Source organism: Glycine soja, chromosome 9, assembly GCF_004193775.1.
Source record: "Glycine soja cultivar W05 chromosome 9, ASM419377v2, whole genome shotgun sequence".
Taxonomy (NCBI): domain Eukaryota; kingdom Viridiplantae; phylum Streptophyta; class Magnoliopsida; order Fabales; family Fabaceae; genus Glycine; species Glycine soja.
Genome location: NC_041010.1, coordinates 5,675,349 through 5,693,152, shown reverse-complemented (window position 1 = coordinate 5,693,152; position 17,804 = coordinate 5,675,349). Strand labels below are relative to the sequence as shown.

The window sequence follows — 17,804 nt, the reverse complement described above, 5'->3', positions numbered from 1 at the left end:
TGGTTGCATGGTGTAGGCATTGATATTTGATACTAAGTATATATATACATGGAATAATGGGAAGAGTGTTGAATCTGCGATCTTTCACATGTCCCTATTAAGGCTATCCTATATTCCTAGGACCTATAGGTCTTTAGCTTGCTGATGACACCCCCACCCATACTCAGCCAGAAATTTTCATGATTTATTTTTCTGATCATTATATTGATATAAACAAATTCTCATAAAAAAATAACGATTAATTTTTTTCTTTTAATATAATTTATTTTATACTTAACAATTAATAAAAATTTGAACTTAAATTACTTGATTAAAACACATAAACTCTAAACACTTGCACAACAATTGATGATGTTCACAATTTCAAAGCTGTATTACATTTTTCGGTCTTGTCTTTCCAATTCGTGTATGTGAGATAAGGCAGTATGTAATAAGTATGTATATTTGTTAGGTTAGATGTAATTCTTTCATAAAAATTATTTTAGTAATTAATTATGAATATTTTTTAGTTTAATTGTGATATATTGTTAATGTAAAATAGTTTATATTATCAAATAATGAAAAATCATTTCAATTATTATAGAAGTTATCTAATAACTAAACCATGTATTATACTCCGTGTAACTGTATAACAACAGTATGCAAAATTAGGATGCAGTACTTATTTTATTTCGGTTTTCTTAATCATTACCTAAATGACATTAATTATTAAAAATAATAAAAATAAAATATTTAATGTATTGATAATATTAAATGTAATATTCTAATTTAATAATATTTATAATTAATTAACACTTTTAGAATAATAATTAATATAATTGATTTTATTTTTATATAATGAGACGAGATGTTAAATATTTTAAAGTTTAATGTTTATGTGTTAATTTTACATAGTTATCCAACCATTGATTATTGTTACACTTGTTTTAAAATAATTATTTTAAAAATTAATAAATTTATAATATATGATAGATTGTAATTAAATAATTATATAAAATTTTATCCTATTAATATTTAACTATTTTTCTCAATATTTTATTAATCATTAATTTTTATTCATAAGAATAAAAAATTATGCTCAATCAACTGAATCAGATGCTAAAAAAAAATCTAAAGCGCTTTACATATTTTGTTCACCGTTAATTACCGTTAAAACAATTTCATAGTATATAATATGAGATGGTATCTATATCTTTATACTTTATTTTAATTAAAAATTATCCATCTTAACTTTCTTAGCGCTGTTTTATGCGAATCATTCCGTTTCTACTGTTTTTGTCAGCTTTCTTTGGTTTGGTCCTTTTATTTATTCATACTCCATGAAGAAAAAACCAATTCCGTTTATCGAACATCGAACCCAATTTACACCGAACCTTAATTCTTCGCATAAAAGAATAAATTAGAATTCCTCGAAAATTTTGTAATATTAAATTTAAATATTCTACTACTCTTTATTAACAAGTAATTGAAATAGCTTAATTATTTGATCAATTAATTAATTATGAAATAAAATTATTGATAATTTTTCTTCTGTATGTCATCATACAAATATCTACCAAGAAAAGTATACAATGTGGGTTAACATTATTCTTTCTCCAGATATTCTTTCATTTTCTAAAGTTAAGAATTCAGCAATCTAGGTGAGTCATGTAAATTCAAACATCCTTTTTAATAAATAAAAATTATTTCTTATGTTTGTTCGGTTTAGACAAAAAGTCACAATTTAAAGCAATTTTGCCTAATTAAAAGATTATGTGTTGTGTTAATGGATTCTAATACTGAGACTTGGCTAAAAGTTGACGTAACAACTCCTTCTCAAGGAAGGAGGAAGTCCCCGTCAAAATCCATTGCCGACTAATCAGCAAATATGAACAAAATGCCTTAGGATGTACGCATGTTTTTTAGAGAAGAATGAGAAAAAGAAACAATTAAAACTTATAGAAAGACTTGTAAGCTAAGTGAACCTTTTCTTTTCTTAAAAAGAAATGTATAATCACTTTTTTAATCTTTTTAAGGAGTAGTAAAATTCATGGTACACAAGTGACGCACCTTTCTTTACCGTTCGATATATTCTATTAAAATATTTAGTATTAGAGATTAAAGAAATGAAGATAACTAATATGCCCGTAATTTTTTATAAGGTAAATAATCATTTTTGGTTTATAAAAGTGAGACATTTAAAGATTAATTTTTGAATGATGAAAATTTTGAATTTAATTTTTGAATATACAGAAAGTATAACATATTGATTCTGACATTAACTTTCATATCTAACATGTGTGCATATGTGACATTTTTGGTGATATCGTGACAATTGACACGTGTCATCTATGTGACTTGAATAATAAGTTATACCAGTATAACTTATGTATTATCCGATTATATAATGTCACACTCATGTGACTTATTTTCAAGTCAGACTAAAGTAACGGTCAAAAGTTAACTTTTCAACTTGATTTATGAACTTAACAATTTGGTGTCATTTTAGTCATTTAAATTAATTACTCACCAATATTTTGGTCCTCAAACTTAATCATGTATTATCATATTGGTCCTTACATGCACTTTCAAAAAATTCGATTAAGCCTCGTGTTGCATGTAAATTATTAGCAAAGACAATATTATATTTTTTTTACTTCTACTCTTTATCCCTTGTATTTTTACCTTTCTTTCACCAATTTTGCAATTTAAATTATACTATAAATATAAACTAATTTATAAATGACTACATAACAAGAGTTATCACTTAACATCTAAATCCAAGACATATGGCTGACAAGATTCTATAAGGTTTCAAATCAGATCTACCCAAATTAAGTTATTGATCATATATATGTTATTAATATGTGTAGAATGTTAGATAAGTTAATTAATTGATCCATTTTATGGAATAATAATAATAATCACAAAAAGAGACTTAAAAAACTTAAGAAACACAAAAGTACTAGAACCATTTCGTTACAAACCTCTTCGATGAGGCAAGTGTAATACATCTTGTCACTTTTTTTCCAATCTTTATAGATTTCACATCGCTATTCAAAGATTGAGTATTAGAAGACATGATTCTTTGGTGCCACGTGAAACATGTGTCCTTTTTCATTCTTTTGATCACGTTTGAAGTGTAGAGTGAAAAATTCTAAAGATGAAGGAGGTGTAAGTAGAAGGGGTGGCTTGGGATCCATGCAATCAATTGGCATGTGAACGATGATCAAATTGAAAAGATCAAGCATATAAGAAAATATAAACAAAAGTTATTTTCATGAACTACTACCGCAAGGTATATATAGATACCAAAGAATTTTAATGAAATGATTACTTGAGAGTGTTGAAGAAGCTATTTTAAAAAAATTAATTGAATAAAATATAACTTCTTAAAGAAGCTAGACATGGTTTATCAAGGAAAAAAATTAAAAGATGTTTATGTGCTATTTTCCTCTTAGAATTTATGTTTTAGATGAATAAAGGACAAACTTTGCATGTAGAGGATGGATCTTAAAGTTAAGATAAACTACAAAGTATGCAAGAGGAAGGTTAAAATACGAGGGATATGAAAGGGAAGTAAATGGATATGGTGATGACTATGCTGATAATTTGCATGCAGTGTAAGACTTAATTAATAATTTAAAATTACTTTCATGGGCCAAAATGACAATACATAGTTAAGTTCAAGGACTATAATATTAATAAGTGTTTAAGTTCAACGACTAAAATGTTAACAAGTTATTAAGTTCAAAGACTAAATTGAAAAGTCAACTTTTAGACACATGACAACCATCAAGTGCCATATCATTGCCAAATGTATCACATAGGTGTGCATGTCAAGGATAACAGAGGGGAGTTAATAGCAAGATCAATCTATTACACTTTTATACATTTAGAAACTAAATTTGAATTATATTTTTTTTTTAGGGATCAATCTGTCAACGTTTAATACTTTTAGGAACCAAAATGAATATTTGTCCTTTTTTATATTTAAAATTTTGTAATTAAAACACTAACGATGTGTTTGGAACGACTAAAAGTGGTGAGCTGAAACTAGATGATTGGATGTAGCTTAACATTATAGGTGAATCAATATAAATTATGTGTGTGCTTTATCCTTTCTCATTGCTTTTAATTTGTTACCTTTTTTGTTTACTTTGAGAAACATGTTTTTACAACATTACATATTTGATGTAAAAATCATACAAAGTTTTCTTAAATTGTCTCCAAAGTTCAAAAGCATATATATATATATATATATATATATATATATATATATATATATATATATATATATATATATATATATATATATATATATATATACACTAGTCTGTAACCCGTGCACATGCACGGGTTGTTTGGTAAGCGTTTTGTAAATGTTGATGGACACCAAAATAACAAAGTTGATTAATGGCAAAATGGATTTAAGAAACATAGATGAACAACAATATTGGTTAACAGGAAAATAGACTTAAGAAACATTAACAGAGTTTGTTGAAACTACATGAGCAAGATTTTTTTTCCCAAATTTTGGACTACGGAAGCCAGTTTAATTGTTGTCATTATCCTCCCAATCCTCCCGCCTTCTAATTATAATATCCCAATTTTTTTCATAATATCTATAGTAAATAGAGACTTCATCTCCATCGTCAAAGTCCATTTCTTCAAGAAAATCATACCATGGTTGAACAACGCCTTTTCCACCAATAGCAGGATTCAGGGTTTCAACTTTCCATTCCAATGGAGGACCAGATCGCCTTAAGACTGTTATGTGGTGATCGCAAGCTTTAAGAGGAACTTATGTACAACGCGGGAGTTTCTGCAGATAGAAAAAAGTAAAATCGTTAAACTGCTAAAAATATGTTTAAAGAGATTAATGTATGAAAGTCAACTTACCAGGGGTTCAGGAGTATCCAACATTTCCTGAGTAAATCGAACAATCCAGATATGCTTTTTGGATGAATGCCTCTGCCTGCCACAAGTTTGCCGCTCTAGTGGTGGTATGAAATGTATGTCAAATACGCAGTGATGGTCACAGGCAAAAAGTTGATGGTGGCCGACTCGTAGATATTTTAATCTTTCCTGAAGTTTTCGAGTTCATCTGCCAAATAGACTTTTTCTTTGTGTCGTCTGACCCATATTTCGTAGATGGCTCCATTATATCTCAGATGAACAAACTTGGGATACTGTGGTGCCCATTGTGTATGGTAGAACGCTGAAAGTTGTATAATGTTCTGCAAAAAAAAAGTGAGAAATATAAATGCATGTATATGCAACGATAATACTAATGAAAGAATTGGAAAAAAAATGACTTTGTCGTTGTTGAAGGCAGCGATAAATTGGATGATCAATGGCGGTCTGATCATGGCATTTTTCATCTGCAATGACAGAGATATGGTAGTTTTAATAGATTAAGTGTAGATGTTGAAGAAAAGGAGGAAAAAATTGCCTGGCATGAAGAGGAGAGTAGGAATGACTTACTTCACTTAATGTTGTTGAAGATGTGCTGTTTATTTTGTAGATGACATGAAATTGGAGTCTGGACAGAAAAGTGAAAAAGGATTTGTAGGAGAAGGTAGGTTATAGGGTTTTCTAGAGTGTGATATTTAATATATGTTTGTTTCCAATGCTATAACTGATGGTTGATTTTATCATTGCTTTTAAATTTAGCACGATTGTCAACAAGTGTGGAGTGAATAATTGTGAATTGAATAGGTGCCAAGTAACTGAAGAGTTTTTGTTAAAAGCAGAAAGTTAACACGGTTGATATTGTGGGGCATTAATGGTCTAGATTTATTTTCGGGCTGGATATGAAGATTTGCCCAATTTCTAGAATTCCTTCTTAGAATTTGGTTTTTAACATATTGGAGAGGGGGAAAATTTGAATATATACTATATTTTTAATCATATGATGTCTGAAGCATGTATATAACAATTTTTTTAAAATAATTATGTCATGCTACATAACTGGATTTTTTTAATGTAGTTTTTTTTGTAAAATAAGAATGATGTTGTTTTCAATCAATGGAGTATATGCAGCATAATTTGATATATTTGCACGATTGGCATAAGTGAATTTTTTTCATAGTGGCACAAAAGTGCAAGGAAAATTTGATAAATATTCTTTAAAGAATAATTATCATATAAGGAGTAGCAGATGAAATAAAAAGAAAATTGAACTTCAATTGTTTAAATTTTTATGTTTTGGAGAAAAATAAACAGAATTTTTACAGGTAAATGTCAAAGCAAGAATTGGCAAGGTAGTTCTTGTTTAAATTTCTATGCTTTGGGCTCAGATATATTGAAGTCATTTGATTGTAGTTCACTTGTAGTAGCTGTTATTTGTGAATGAAAGGCTGTCATTCTATGATTTGGCTATAAAACAAAGCAATTGAATATGACCAACATTGTTTAATTAAGTAAAAGACATTTTTAAAGCTATGATAGCACTATGCTAAGCTGTGATAAAGTGCTAAATATTCAGAGGTTATGAATATCTTTCTAAATGGGTTAATAATATAAGGTTATTAAAAGAAAGTTAAGTAAATGAAATTATAAATGGAAGATATTAATGTAGTAACTAAGATTACATACCTGACAATGTAAAATTTAAGATTGTGATATATGATGTCATCTTTGGTTGTATGTTAGAATGTATATGAATAAGATAACAATTAAGAATTGTTGCCAATAAATAGTACAATTTATTGTTTCAAAATTTAGAGTTACCTTGTAAGATTTTTGAAAACTACATTGGTAGTAGAAGTCATATTTTTTTGGTCTTTATCATGAATAAGAACTTCTAATCCTTGCCTTGAATTGACCCTTGATAATGCAACGTATAATTGTCCATGGCTAAAGACTGGTTTTGGCAAATAAAGTCCAACCATAGAAAGTGATTGGCCCTGAGACTTGTTAATTGTCATTGCATAAGATACCATGACTGGAAATTGCCTTCTTAAAAGTTTAAAAGACCATGGTGATTGTGAAGGTGACATTGACATTCTCGGGATGTAAACATTATGGCCAAGATTTTTGCCAGAAATGATTTCAGCTGCAATTACATGTTTGGCTAGTCTTATAACTACTAATCTAGTACCATTACACAGGCCTTGCGTTTGGTCTAAGTTTCTTAGCAACATTATAGGACTACCGATTTTTAGTTTGATACAATGATTTGGCAGACCAGATATGTTTAGTGAATTGAGAAATTCTGTGGTAATTGATTGGAAATGCCAACTGTCAATGGTTTCTGATTTCTCTATATAATCAGAGCTTAAGTATTCCATGTGTTCACCTATTATATTTATTTTAGTTAGCATGCAAAGTTAAATAGAGGACAAATATTAAATAGATGCTAGTTTTTGTAAGTTTCGGATATGCATAAATACCTGGAATCAAGCAAAGTATATAATCATTGACCTCTTCAATTGTTTCATTGGTGGAAGCTAATATTGCTCTACATTTGAAGAATTCAGGATTACTGTGGTGTTGATATAAATCTGGAAATGTTGATCTGACTATAGCATCAATGGGGTCATTATATTCAGTAATCAATAGGTACTGAGGAATTTCAACTGTAGCATATCCATCATTTTGATTCCCAATAACTCCATCTCCAATATCTAAAATCCATTTTGCAAATTTAGTAGTTTCTTGATCATCAATTGATTGGGCATTGCCTTGTAAACGCATGTTTTTGGTGAGTGTTAAGACTTCATAGGAAGGCCAGAGATATGATGAATTGATTGTTGCATTTATAATGTCTGAATGACTTCCTCTTGGAATGACTGACAGAATTTATCATAAATCTCCACCAAATACAATAACTTTGTCTCCAAAAATTTGATTTGGATTTTTTTTTCTTTAATAATGTCTGTTAAACTTTGATCAAGTGCTTGAAAGCAAAATTTGTGAGCCATGGGTGCTTCATCCCAAATTATCAAATTTGTTTGATTTAACAATTCTGCTAGTTGACTTCCTTGAAGTATGTTGCATGTTGAGTCTTCGAAAATTGGCACAGGTATCTTAAGTTTGGAATGGGCAATCCTGCCTCTTGGCAATAACAGAGAAGCTATGCCGCTAGAAGCAACCATAATCACAATTTGATTTTTTGCCCTCAGTGAACTTGCTAATGTTCTCCATATGTATGTTTTTATTGTACCTCCATATCCATATAGGAAAAACATGGCAACTTCATTGTTGTTGACAGCTTGCATAATTTTTTGATAAATTTGTTTTTGTTCATCTAGAATAAAAAATAAGTTGAGATTTGATAGAAATGAAGAATAAGTAGATGCAAAATTGGAAGATACAGATGAAATTTAACTTTGTTAAATGCAATTTATTATATATTAATTGGTAGATTACCTGTCATAGATGAAAAAAGATTTTCGAATTCAGATCTAGCCTCATCATTGTTGTAATTAAGTTCAGATAATATCAAGCTATTCTCTAGACACCATGCAAGATTTGCACCCTTAGGATATGGCATTGTAGGATAGACTTTGAGTGATATTTGGTTTGCATGTAGAAGTTTTTCAATTTCCAGTAATGTTAAATTTTTAAGTTGGTCATCATCAATGTCTAATTGTAATAAATGATAAAGAAAATAGTTAAACAATGGCTATATGTGATGTTATTCAACATACAAAGTTACAAACTGATAATAACTAACCTGTGTTGAGAGTTGTTTTTTATAATGATATGCAATGTCTTTAGCTAACCAATTCCATGTCTGATTCCAAAGTTCTTCAGGTTTAGTAACGGCACATGTTAATAACATTAAGACAAATAATTTCCTCAAATAATTAGCTATGCCCCAGTCTTTAGCTTCTTTGATTGCTTCCACAAATTCTCTGTCATCTTGCAAAAAAACCCATTGCGAAGCATGCTTCTCTATATGTAGGGTATAGAACATTTTCAACTGTTCTAATATCCTCAAATGAAGTAGGTCCTTTGCATGTAGTAAGCATCATTCTTAGATAAAATAATTTACCAGTGGTTGGTGGAACCCATATTAGCCTGCCAATTGTATTGCCTTTCTTTCTGAGGTTCCATGATCTAGCCTTTTGGTTGTACACGAATTTGGAAACAAATTGTGAATAAGTAAGATTTCTACCTTCTGAAAAATATTTGTTTCTATTCATCCAAGCTAAGAATTTTGAATCTGAAATGCTTGAATTTGATAGGATATCATCTATATCATCATCATCTTCGTAAAGAACATTGTGTTGTCCTGGCAGATGAAAATGTAATCCCTCAATAGCAGGTTTTCTAGCATGTATTGGAAAACCAAAAATTCTCCAAGTAGCTTCACAGGGAGAAATATATCTGCCATAAAATATTCATAATTAAAAAAGTTAATTAAAGAAACAATGAGTAAATTAAGTATGCATGTTAAATTAATATTACCTGCTATCTACATATTCTTTAATCTCATCATTTTGAGTGATAGGATTCTCAAGTGCACCATTAGCATCATAAAGAACAACAGTAGTGACTCTGTCATAACCTTTGTTTATGCATTTAAATGGATATTTAATGGAAGTATTTTGATCACACCATTCAATATTTATATGTGCTTGGTATTTCCTCAGCAATTTTGCATTGTAAGGTACTATATATCTATTATCAATAATAACTCCATTCTTTGAAATTGTACGACCACCATTTCTTCTATGATAGATTGGATAGCCATTTGAATTTAAAACAGTTTGAGGCTGAAACATTTTAGGGTAAAAACAGCTACACTTGCCTTCTTTCATACATGGAGACTTAGATTATAGAATTTCACATGGGTCATGTACCATATGATTTTGTACTAATGTATAGAGTTCAGGGTCATTTTCATGTGAAGGAATTTCTGCTAATATTATCTGGTCAATTTCATCTGAAGATAGATATTTATTGTCTGGGTGTAAAAATAGCAATAGATGCACGTGAGGAAGTCCTCTTTTTTGAAATTCAATTGTGTGCATATCTGCAATTGTTAGGTGATCATATTAATAGTGCAACAGTAATATAGAAATTATGCATAGTTGTATCATATGAGGGAAAAATGGAAAGTAATAAACAAATGTATAAGTTTAAGAACCACATTAATAGCAAACTCACATGCGACTACTTTTCCAAGCAGGTGTTTTTTGTTAAGTCAAAAAGCATATGTTCATACTTCAATCTGAAAACACGGGAGATAAGGTCTGGTCTATCTGTTGCTTTTAGATTCAAAGGTACAAGTACTCTGCGAATTTCAGGCCAATTTGGATTACAGGTTAAAGTAATAAAAAAATTTGGAAAACCAACATGGCTACATATTGTTATACCATCAAAGTAAAGTTGATCCATATAACGTGGACTGCCAACAAAGGTTGAAGGCAAAATCACTCTTTTTCCTTTAGATGAGCCTTTACTGCTTCCAGCATCCAATAATGTTTGTAAACTACAATACTTGTCAACTCTAAGTTTTTTTTGGTTGTTCCTGATGTAGCTAAGTCTTTCGGACTCAACCATGGTATATGCTTCAACAATGAATTGTTGGAATAGTTTTCTAGAATGCAACAAAGTTTGTGCTTCATTTGACCTAGACTGCAGTCTATAAGCAAACCACTCTCTCATCGTTAGACGATTTCTCTTCCTTTTTCTGCTGCTAGATGTAGAACGGTGAAGTATATTAGGTCTATATCCATCTTCACCATAAGGGAAGAGTACAGGATACTGCAGTCCTAGATAGCTAGAGTGTAATTCATGGATTCTTTGTAATTCTCCATTTTAAGTTTCAACAATAATATCCCTTCTTGAGTCTGCATCAAAATCACCAACAATCAGGGAAGCAACTTCAGAAACATTTGGGAGATTGTATGTACGACCATCTTTTTCACGTCCAGCTATCAATCTCAATTTTACATTATCTAGTTGACTATCTGCCAATCTGTCCCTGGCCATTCTGAAACTTTTTGCATGGACATTGTGGTCATCCAACATTTGACTTAAAGTCAAAATAATGTCTGGTTGAATTGTAGCATGTTGGCTGCAAAAAACAATATAAAAATAGATCCATTGGTGTCAGAAAACATGTTTTCCCAATCAGAATTCTTCATATTTGATAATAAAAAAAAAAACAAAAGAACTACTACCTCATGATATTAATTCGATTTTCAATTTCATTTTGCGTATCAAAGATATATAATTGTGCAAATTTCGGTTGTTTTTCAGGCATTGGTAATAAGCTGCCTATTCGAACGCATGGTTGACCCTGAATTCTAACTGTAGGAGGTCCTCTGGTTTCATTGATAGATTTATCTAGCTTAATACCAATAGAGGTAAAGGCAAACATCATGTTATATGTCTGTATGTTATGCTGATAATTTTTACTATCAGTTGCATAATCATCAAAGAGAAGTTGTTCAAGATATTTTGGTGGAGTTTGTAATAATGGGAGTTCAACTTTGACATCTCCACAACATAAGCTGAATTTTGGACTTGTTGTATTTTTATCTTTTGAAATTCTTTCATTATACCACATTTTTGCATTACAATGCCTACATTGCATGGCTTGATCACCCAAGTCAGAATAGCCTGAAATTGTTTAATGAGATAGTACAATTTAATTTAAAGCATATAAGTTGATATCATTAACCTTATATCAAAGCTATAATTATTACCTTCATTGTTGATTGCAGGTTCATTAGTGTTGGATTGACAATTTTCATCCTCAGACAAAAAATTAGAATCAGATGCTGTAACAATTTCTGTTAGATATCATAGATATAATTAAAATTTGGAGAAAAAATGGAGCAAAGATTTTCTATCATCGTACCTTGTGTAGATTTAGAATTTATATCCTCTAATGAATCAGCTGTCATGACTTAAGAATAGAGACAAATTAAGTCAAATTGAACAGACTATTTTTTTTAAAAGAAAACATCTTATTTATAATTTCTCACCATGACATTGTATATCTTTCAGAGTGGAATCTATAGTTGCCTCATGTGGTCTGTCAGGCTGAGTCTTTTTTTTTTTTTTTGCAGGATAGCTTTCCTATTCATCCTGGCTTTAGCTGAGGTAAATGGATTTGCATGTGTATCGTTTTGCATGTTTCCAATTGATATCGATGAAGTTGTTTGATATATCAATTCACCACCACAAAGTTTTGAAATGCACAAAGAGAAAATTATACATCAAAGGAATTCCAAATGTGCAGTTGTGTAATAAAAAGAAAATAAAAGATGGAAGTTGAATTTAAGTATGTTGGCAAATGACCCATGTAACAATGATCAGACTCACATGTAAATATATTTTATATATATGACTAAGTTCCTAATGTAGAATCAGCTATGTGATTGATCTACATCTTTAGAGCTGAAGAATTTAGAACTCAGCTTGGAACAAAAGATGGAATATTTTGTAAATTAATAAACAAATGTTAATTGACATCAAGCAAGAGATGACAAATATCAAATATGGGTTGGTGGATTAAATGTGATTAGATGTTTTTATATAATGGATTTCATAATTAATGAACAAATTTCTTTTGGCACAGAGCAAGATATGCTAAGTATCAAATCTTGAAATTAGCAGCCAAAATTGCAGCTAAAGATTCACAGGTAAATTAATAAACAAATTTTAATTGACATAAAGCAAGAGACGACAAATATCAAATTTGGGTTTGGTGGATTAAATGTGATTAGACGTTGGTATATAATAGATTTGATAATTAATAAACAAATTTCTTTTGACATAGAGGAAGAGATGACAAGTATCAAATCTAGAGTTGTTGCAATAAAAAAGAAAGCTAAGCATGCAATTGAAATTAGAATGCAAAACTACAACTAAAGATGCACGGTAGAAAAATTTAGTATATAACAATTATTGAATTTCCATTTAGAGACAGGCGTTGCTGCTAGTGCAGAAAACTTTGATATCAAACGTTGTCCAATCTCTCTTTGATTGATGAATATGTGATATTTAGAATCAATCTCTTTTTGATTGATGAATATGTGATATTTAGAATCCTCATTCCTAATGGAATCGAAATGATCCTTGCCTTGAATCTCTCTTTAGTTAGTAGTGATTATATTAAATTTCAAGGTTAGTTGTGCAATAGCTATAAAGATAGGATTAAATAGTTTTTAAAATTTCTTCATATGCCAATCTATTTTGCTGATTGTAATGACTAATAATTAATGTTTAAGTAGCCAAAAAACTGGGTTTAATTGGTAAATGTCAGCTTATGTTTTAGTTTCTGTGTAATTCCCTAAAAAAAACCTTAATTCATCAGTTATCATGATTTGTTTACATAGATCAACATTTTGACAACGATTGAATAGATTACAATTTTGTAATAGTATGGAATCGAAATAATCCTTGTGTTGAATCGCTCCTTAGTTAGTACTCAGCAGAGAAAAGAAAAACCTTAATTCATCAGTTAAGTTGAGTTGTTTAGGTTGATCAGGATTTTGACAACAATAGAACAGATTGCAATTTCATAACAACATTAACAAATAGAGTAATGCAAACCCTAAAAAAACCATTGTTTCATTTAATCAAAGAGAAAAGAAGAAGTTTTGGTTTCGAACTGCAAAATGAACTTAACCAAAATGACACAGGAATGGGATTCTACAAAACACCCAGCACTTAATGTTCGAACCATGTGGCTCATCCAAAGACTGTAAAAACCACAAAAAGTGTCATGGGGCAATTTTGGTTTCGAAGTGCAAAATGAGCTTAACCAAAATGACACAGCAATGAGATTCTACAAAACACCCAGTACTTAATATTCCAACCACGTGGCACATTCAAAGAGTGTAAAAACCACAAAAAGTGCCACGGGGCAAATATTATAATTTATTCATACGATGATAAAAAAAACATTCAACACAACCCGTGAATAGCATAATTCATTCAGGTTGACAAAGCTTCGCTAATTTATTTGAGGAAACTTTGGCATGTGAAATCTCAAAGTTTTTGGGTCCATCATCCAACTCATCAAAAGATGCACGCTTAGTTGGTGTCAATGGAATCCTGAGAAGAGGGTCATTATCAGCAGTAACAGAGACAAATTGCTACATAAAATATTAACTGATCAGTAAGGTAAATTTTGTTGCCATCATCACAAGATACACTAGGAAAAACACATAAGGACAATGGTAGCTTACAGATTCAAGCTCTGTAGGCTCAGTCGAGTCAAGCATTGAACGATCATCATCGGAGGTAATAAACATAGATTGCTGCATAAAATATTAATTGATGAGTGAGCTAAATTTTGATGCCATCATCGTAAGATACACCAGGAAAAACAAAAAAAGACAATGTTAGCTTACAGATTCAAGCTCTGTAGGGTCAATCGAGTCAAGTATTGAACGCTCGATCTTGCAACATGGTTGCATCATATATGGATTGAGAGTAAAGAAACAAATGGAATATATCGATACAGTCACAATAATTAAAATACACTTGACAAAAGACAACCTCAGTATCGGGAAGCATATCCAGCACAACATTGATCAAGTTTGATTCATCTGAATATCTAAGAACAACAGCATTCCTGAACCTTGGTTGTACCTTGACTTTGAATGCAAGGAAACAATCCAATAGCCTATCTAGTACTTGAAGAGAGGCATTTAAATCAACATCGCCATCCTTGCAAGGAAAAAATCAATGAGTTAAAATGAACAATCAAAATGGATAGCAACCTAACAAATTTTGATTGTAAATAAAAAAATACTACATGATAATACAATAACATACTTCTATTTTGAGTCTGTTGACTTCATCCGCCGATTGACCAATTAACTCTGCACATTCACGGTCCTAAAGCAAAAATTTGGTTTGTTCGCCCTTGTGATTAACCATCACTTTAACTCTATACCTGCCAATGTATATACCAGTATAAGAAAAAGTAGTTGATGAAGGTCATACCAATTAAGCAGTGAATCAATGACCTTAGTACAGGTTGGTCGTTGTCTTTGCCACATGGACATGTGAATGACATAGTTTCTATGTCAGTTTTTTTGTGACATTGACTGCAAGCCGGATAACACCATGAATGGTTGTCCATCACTATAGTTGTAATCTTGACGACAGTAACACAAACAATTTCCTGTTTGCAAAAACGGGCATTAGATTTTCTACAAAGAGAAGATACAAATGAATAAGAACATCATCTCATAAATGTCATTAATTTGAGAGATATTTTTTGCTTCAGCCTTTGACAGAAATGCATCTTTTGATGATAATTGAGATGACCCTGAAACCTGTTAACTCTCATGTCCAATAGGCGTCAAAACTGATCTAACCTCAATCCCTAAATTTAAAAGGCTATAAGAATAGAACAAATGCAAAACTACAACAAAGATTAGTTACATATTTAACAGTTTCAAATTACAAACACAAAAGTAACACATTGTCAAAATACCTCTCTCTGAATTCTTGGATTTCTAACACAAGCTCGTTGATCATGAGTTTAGACGCCTTGAAAGAATTACTGACTGACGACGGATATGATCCTGTAGATCAGACCTGAAAAAAACATTATTTAGTAAGCATGGCAATTGAAAATTTTCACATTACATTGACCCTGGGCTTCCTTGATCCTGGCATGTGTCAAAAGAATAACGATGGGTCTTTCATCTTCAACCTCATTCAAATAAGACAAAAACTGTAAGCAGTAATTTTCCCAGAGTGTGCAGGATAGTACCTGCCCACTATCAGAACCAAACAACAATAAATGTATCAGTATCGAATCATCATCAGATACAAATAACAATTACACACACTCAAAACTTAAATCCTAAAACATAACCTCAAATCCTTTAATTTGAAAACAGCCCTCGTATTTTTTATGAAACATATCGGAATACCACTTCATCAACCACGCCAATGACGTCTAAATCAACCACAAGATAAACGCATGTTATATGAAAAGCCATAAGTACCTCAATAAAAATCAATGCACAAATTGCAAACGATCTTACCAACCAAGAGTCCAGTTTCAAAATGACCAGCAATGATAGTGGAAAAATCAACAAATCTGAATTTCCTAAAAGGTAAGTGTTCCATATTACATTGCCTAACAACAATAACTCCAGTAAAATATAATTTATATTCATGACCACAAATTCTGAATTTCCCATCATTCTTCATAACTTTAAAATTATGCATCACATAAGTCAAATTTTCCTTCAAATCAGCCTTCCAAGACTTTAGCTGATCTTGTTTGCAAACAACATGAATTTCATATCCCTATAATATACAAAGTATATAAATACATCATTGAATGGTCAATAATACAGGATATAGATAATAAAAAAGTGGCCAAAAACATTCATCAGAATCAACAACCATCATTTCGGCTTGTTCAGACTTTTCAGGGATCCCAATGAACCAAAGATCAGTGATCCTTACAGAAAGCTTAAGAGTTTCCCTTGATCCATCTATCAACTTAATCTTATCAGGAACACGTGCCATAAATTTATATCACAAACCCTGAACAACACCACCAAGGAAAACAAAACATCAATTAAAAACCAAGCATATAATCAAAGGGGGCAAAATTAAATTAGCACCTCAACCACGCGAAACCAAAGTTAACAACCTGTGACCAAAAAAACAAACTGCATATGAATTGATAAAAATAAACACCTGACCATGTGAGTAAATAGAGTTAACAAAAAAGGCGGCAAACATATAAGAATGCATTAACACGAAAGCTAACAAAGCATACAAAAAACAGCCATCCTCAAGTTAAGGCTCAACTTCTCTCACCCAAACCCAAACATGGGTACAAAAGTATAACTTTCATTCCTCGCACTCAAAACGAACAACCAACCAAAGGCAAACTGTAAAACAAACGTAACTCAATAAAAAACAAAAAAACAAAACTTAGAAAACACCGAAAAAAAGTTCTAAAATCAGGGGGGAAAGGTAACAGAGACATGAACAACATAAACATTGCCTTTTCTTCTCACAGCCAAGCCCAGCAACGCAGCAAAACCAAACTAGAAAACAAACTCCTCAACCAAAGGAAAACTATAAAATCACAGTCATGCACAACAAAAAATTTAAAAAACAAAGCACCAAATTCAAAAAAACACGAAAAAACACTTCTAAAATCACCCGCAAAAGGTAACACACATGCAAACTGGAAACAAACCGAACACAAAGACAATCAACAATAAAACATTACCTTTTTTTCCCACAACCAAGCCAAGCAACAGAGCCAAACCAAACTGGAAAAAAAAATTGAAATCAAAGAAAAAAGAAACAATTTTGATTTCCAACTCGAAAATGAAACAAACCAAAATGACACAACAACAACCAACTGAATTCCATAAAACACCCAAACCATGTAAGAGATACATCCACAACATAAACATTATCTTTTCTTCTCACAGCCAAACCCAGCAACCGAGTAAAACCAAACTGGAAAACAAACTCCTCAACCAAAGAAAAGTTGTAAAATCACAGCCATGCACAACAAAAAAGTTAGAAAACAAAGCACCAAACTCAGAAAAACACGAAAAAGAGTTCTAAAATCACCCGGAAAAGGTAACACACATACAAACTAACATTCAGCAAAAAAACATTACTTTTTTTCTCACAGCCAAGCCGAGCAATGGAGCAAAACCAAACTGGAAAACAAAAAGAAAATTGAAAACAAATCAAAGGCAAAGACAACCATGCTCAATATACTAAAAACCTCACACCTTGAAACAAAGACAGCCATGCTGAGTATACTAAAAACCTCACACCTTGAAATCCAGAACAAAGCAAAGAGAAAAGAAACAGTTTTGGTTTCCAACTCAAAAATGAAACAAACC

The 17,804-nt window shown here is 31.0% G+C and overlaps 1 protein-coding gene across 1 annotated transcript; it reads right to left on the bottom strand.

Moving 5' to 3' along the window:
* Positions 1-13,883: 13,883 nt before the first annotated feature.
* On the bottom strand, positions 13,884-16,452 carry LOC114367771. Its single transcript, XM_028324962.1, has 8 exons — positions 16,308-16,452; positions 15,645-15,689; positions 15,401-15,491; positions 14,936-15,113; positions 14,734-14,796; positions 14,455-14,625; positions 14,142-14,213; positions 13,884-14,048 (listed from the first exon to the last, which is right to left on the bottom strand). The coding sequence occupies exons 1-8, from the start codon at positions 16,450-16,452 to the stop codon at positions 13,884-13,886; spliced, it is 930 nt and encodes a 309-aa protein (XP_028180763.1).
* Positions 16,453-17,804: the final 1,352 nt, after the last annotated feature.

What these genes read in the sequence shown, in the direction of transcription:
- LOC114367771 (XM_028324962.1), bottom strand. Translation starts at nt 16,452, where the DNA reads ATGGCACGTGTTCCTGATAAGATTAAGTTGATAGATGGATCAAGGGAA. An exon ending in GGTTGTTGATTCTGATGAAT is followed by an intron (nt 15,690 to 16,307) that starts GTTTTTGGCCAC and finishes TGGTTCTGATAG; the next exon opens with TGGGCAGGTACTATCCTGCA. An exon ending in TCAACAGACTCAAAATAGAA is followed by an intron (nt 14,626 to 14,733) that starts GTATGTTATTGT and finishes TTTCCTTGCAAG; the next exon opens with GATGGCGATGTTGATTTAAA.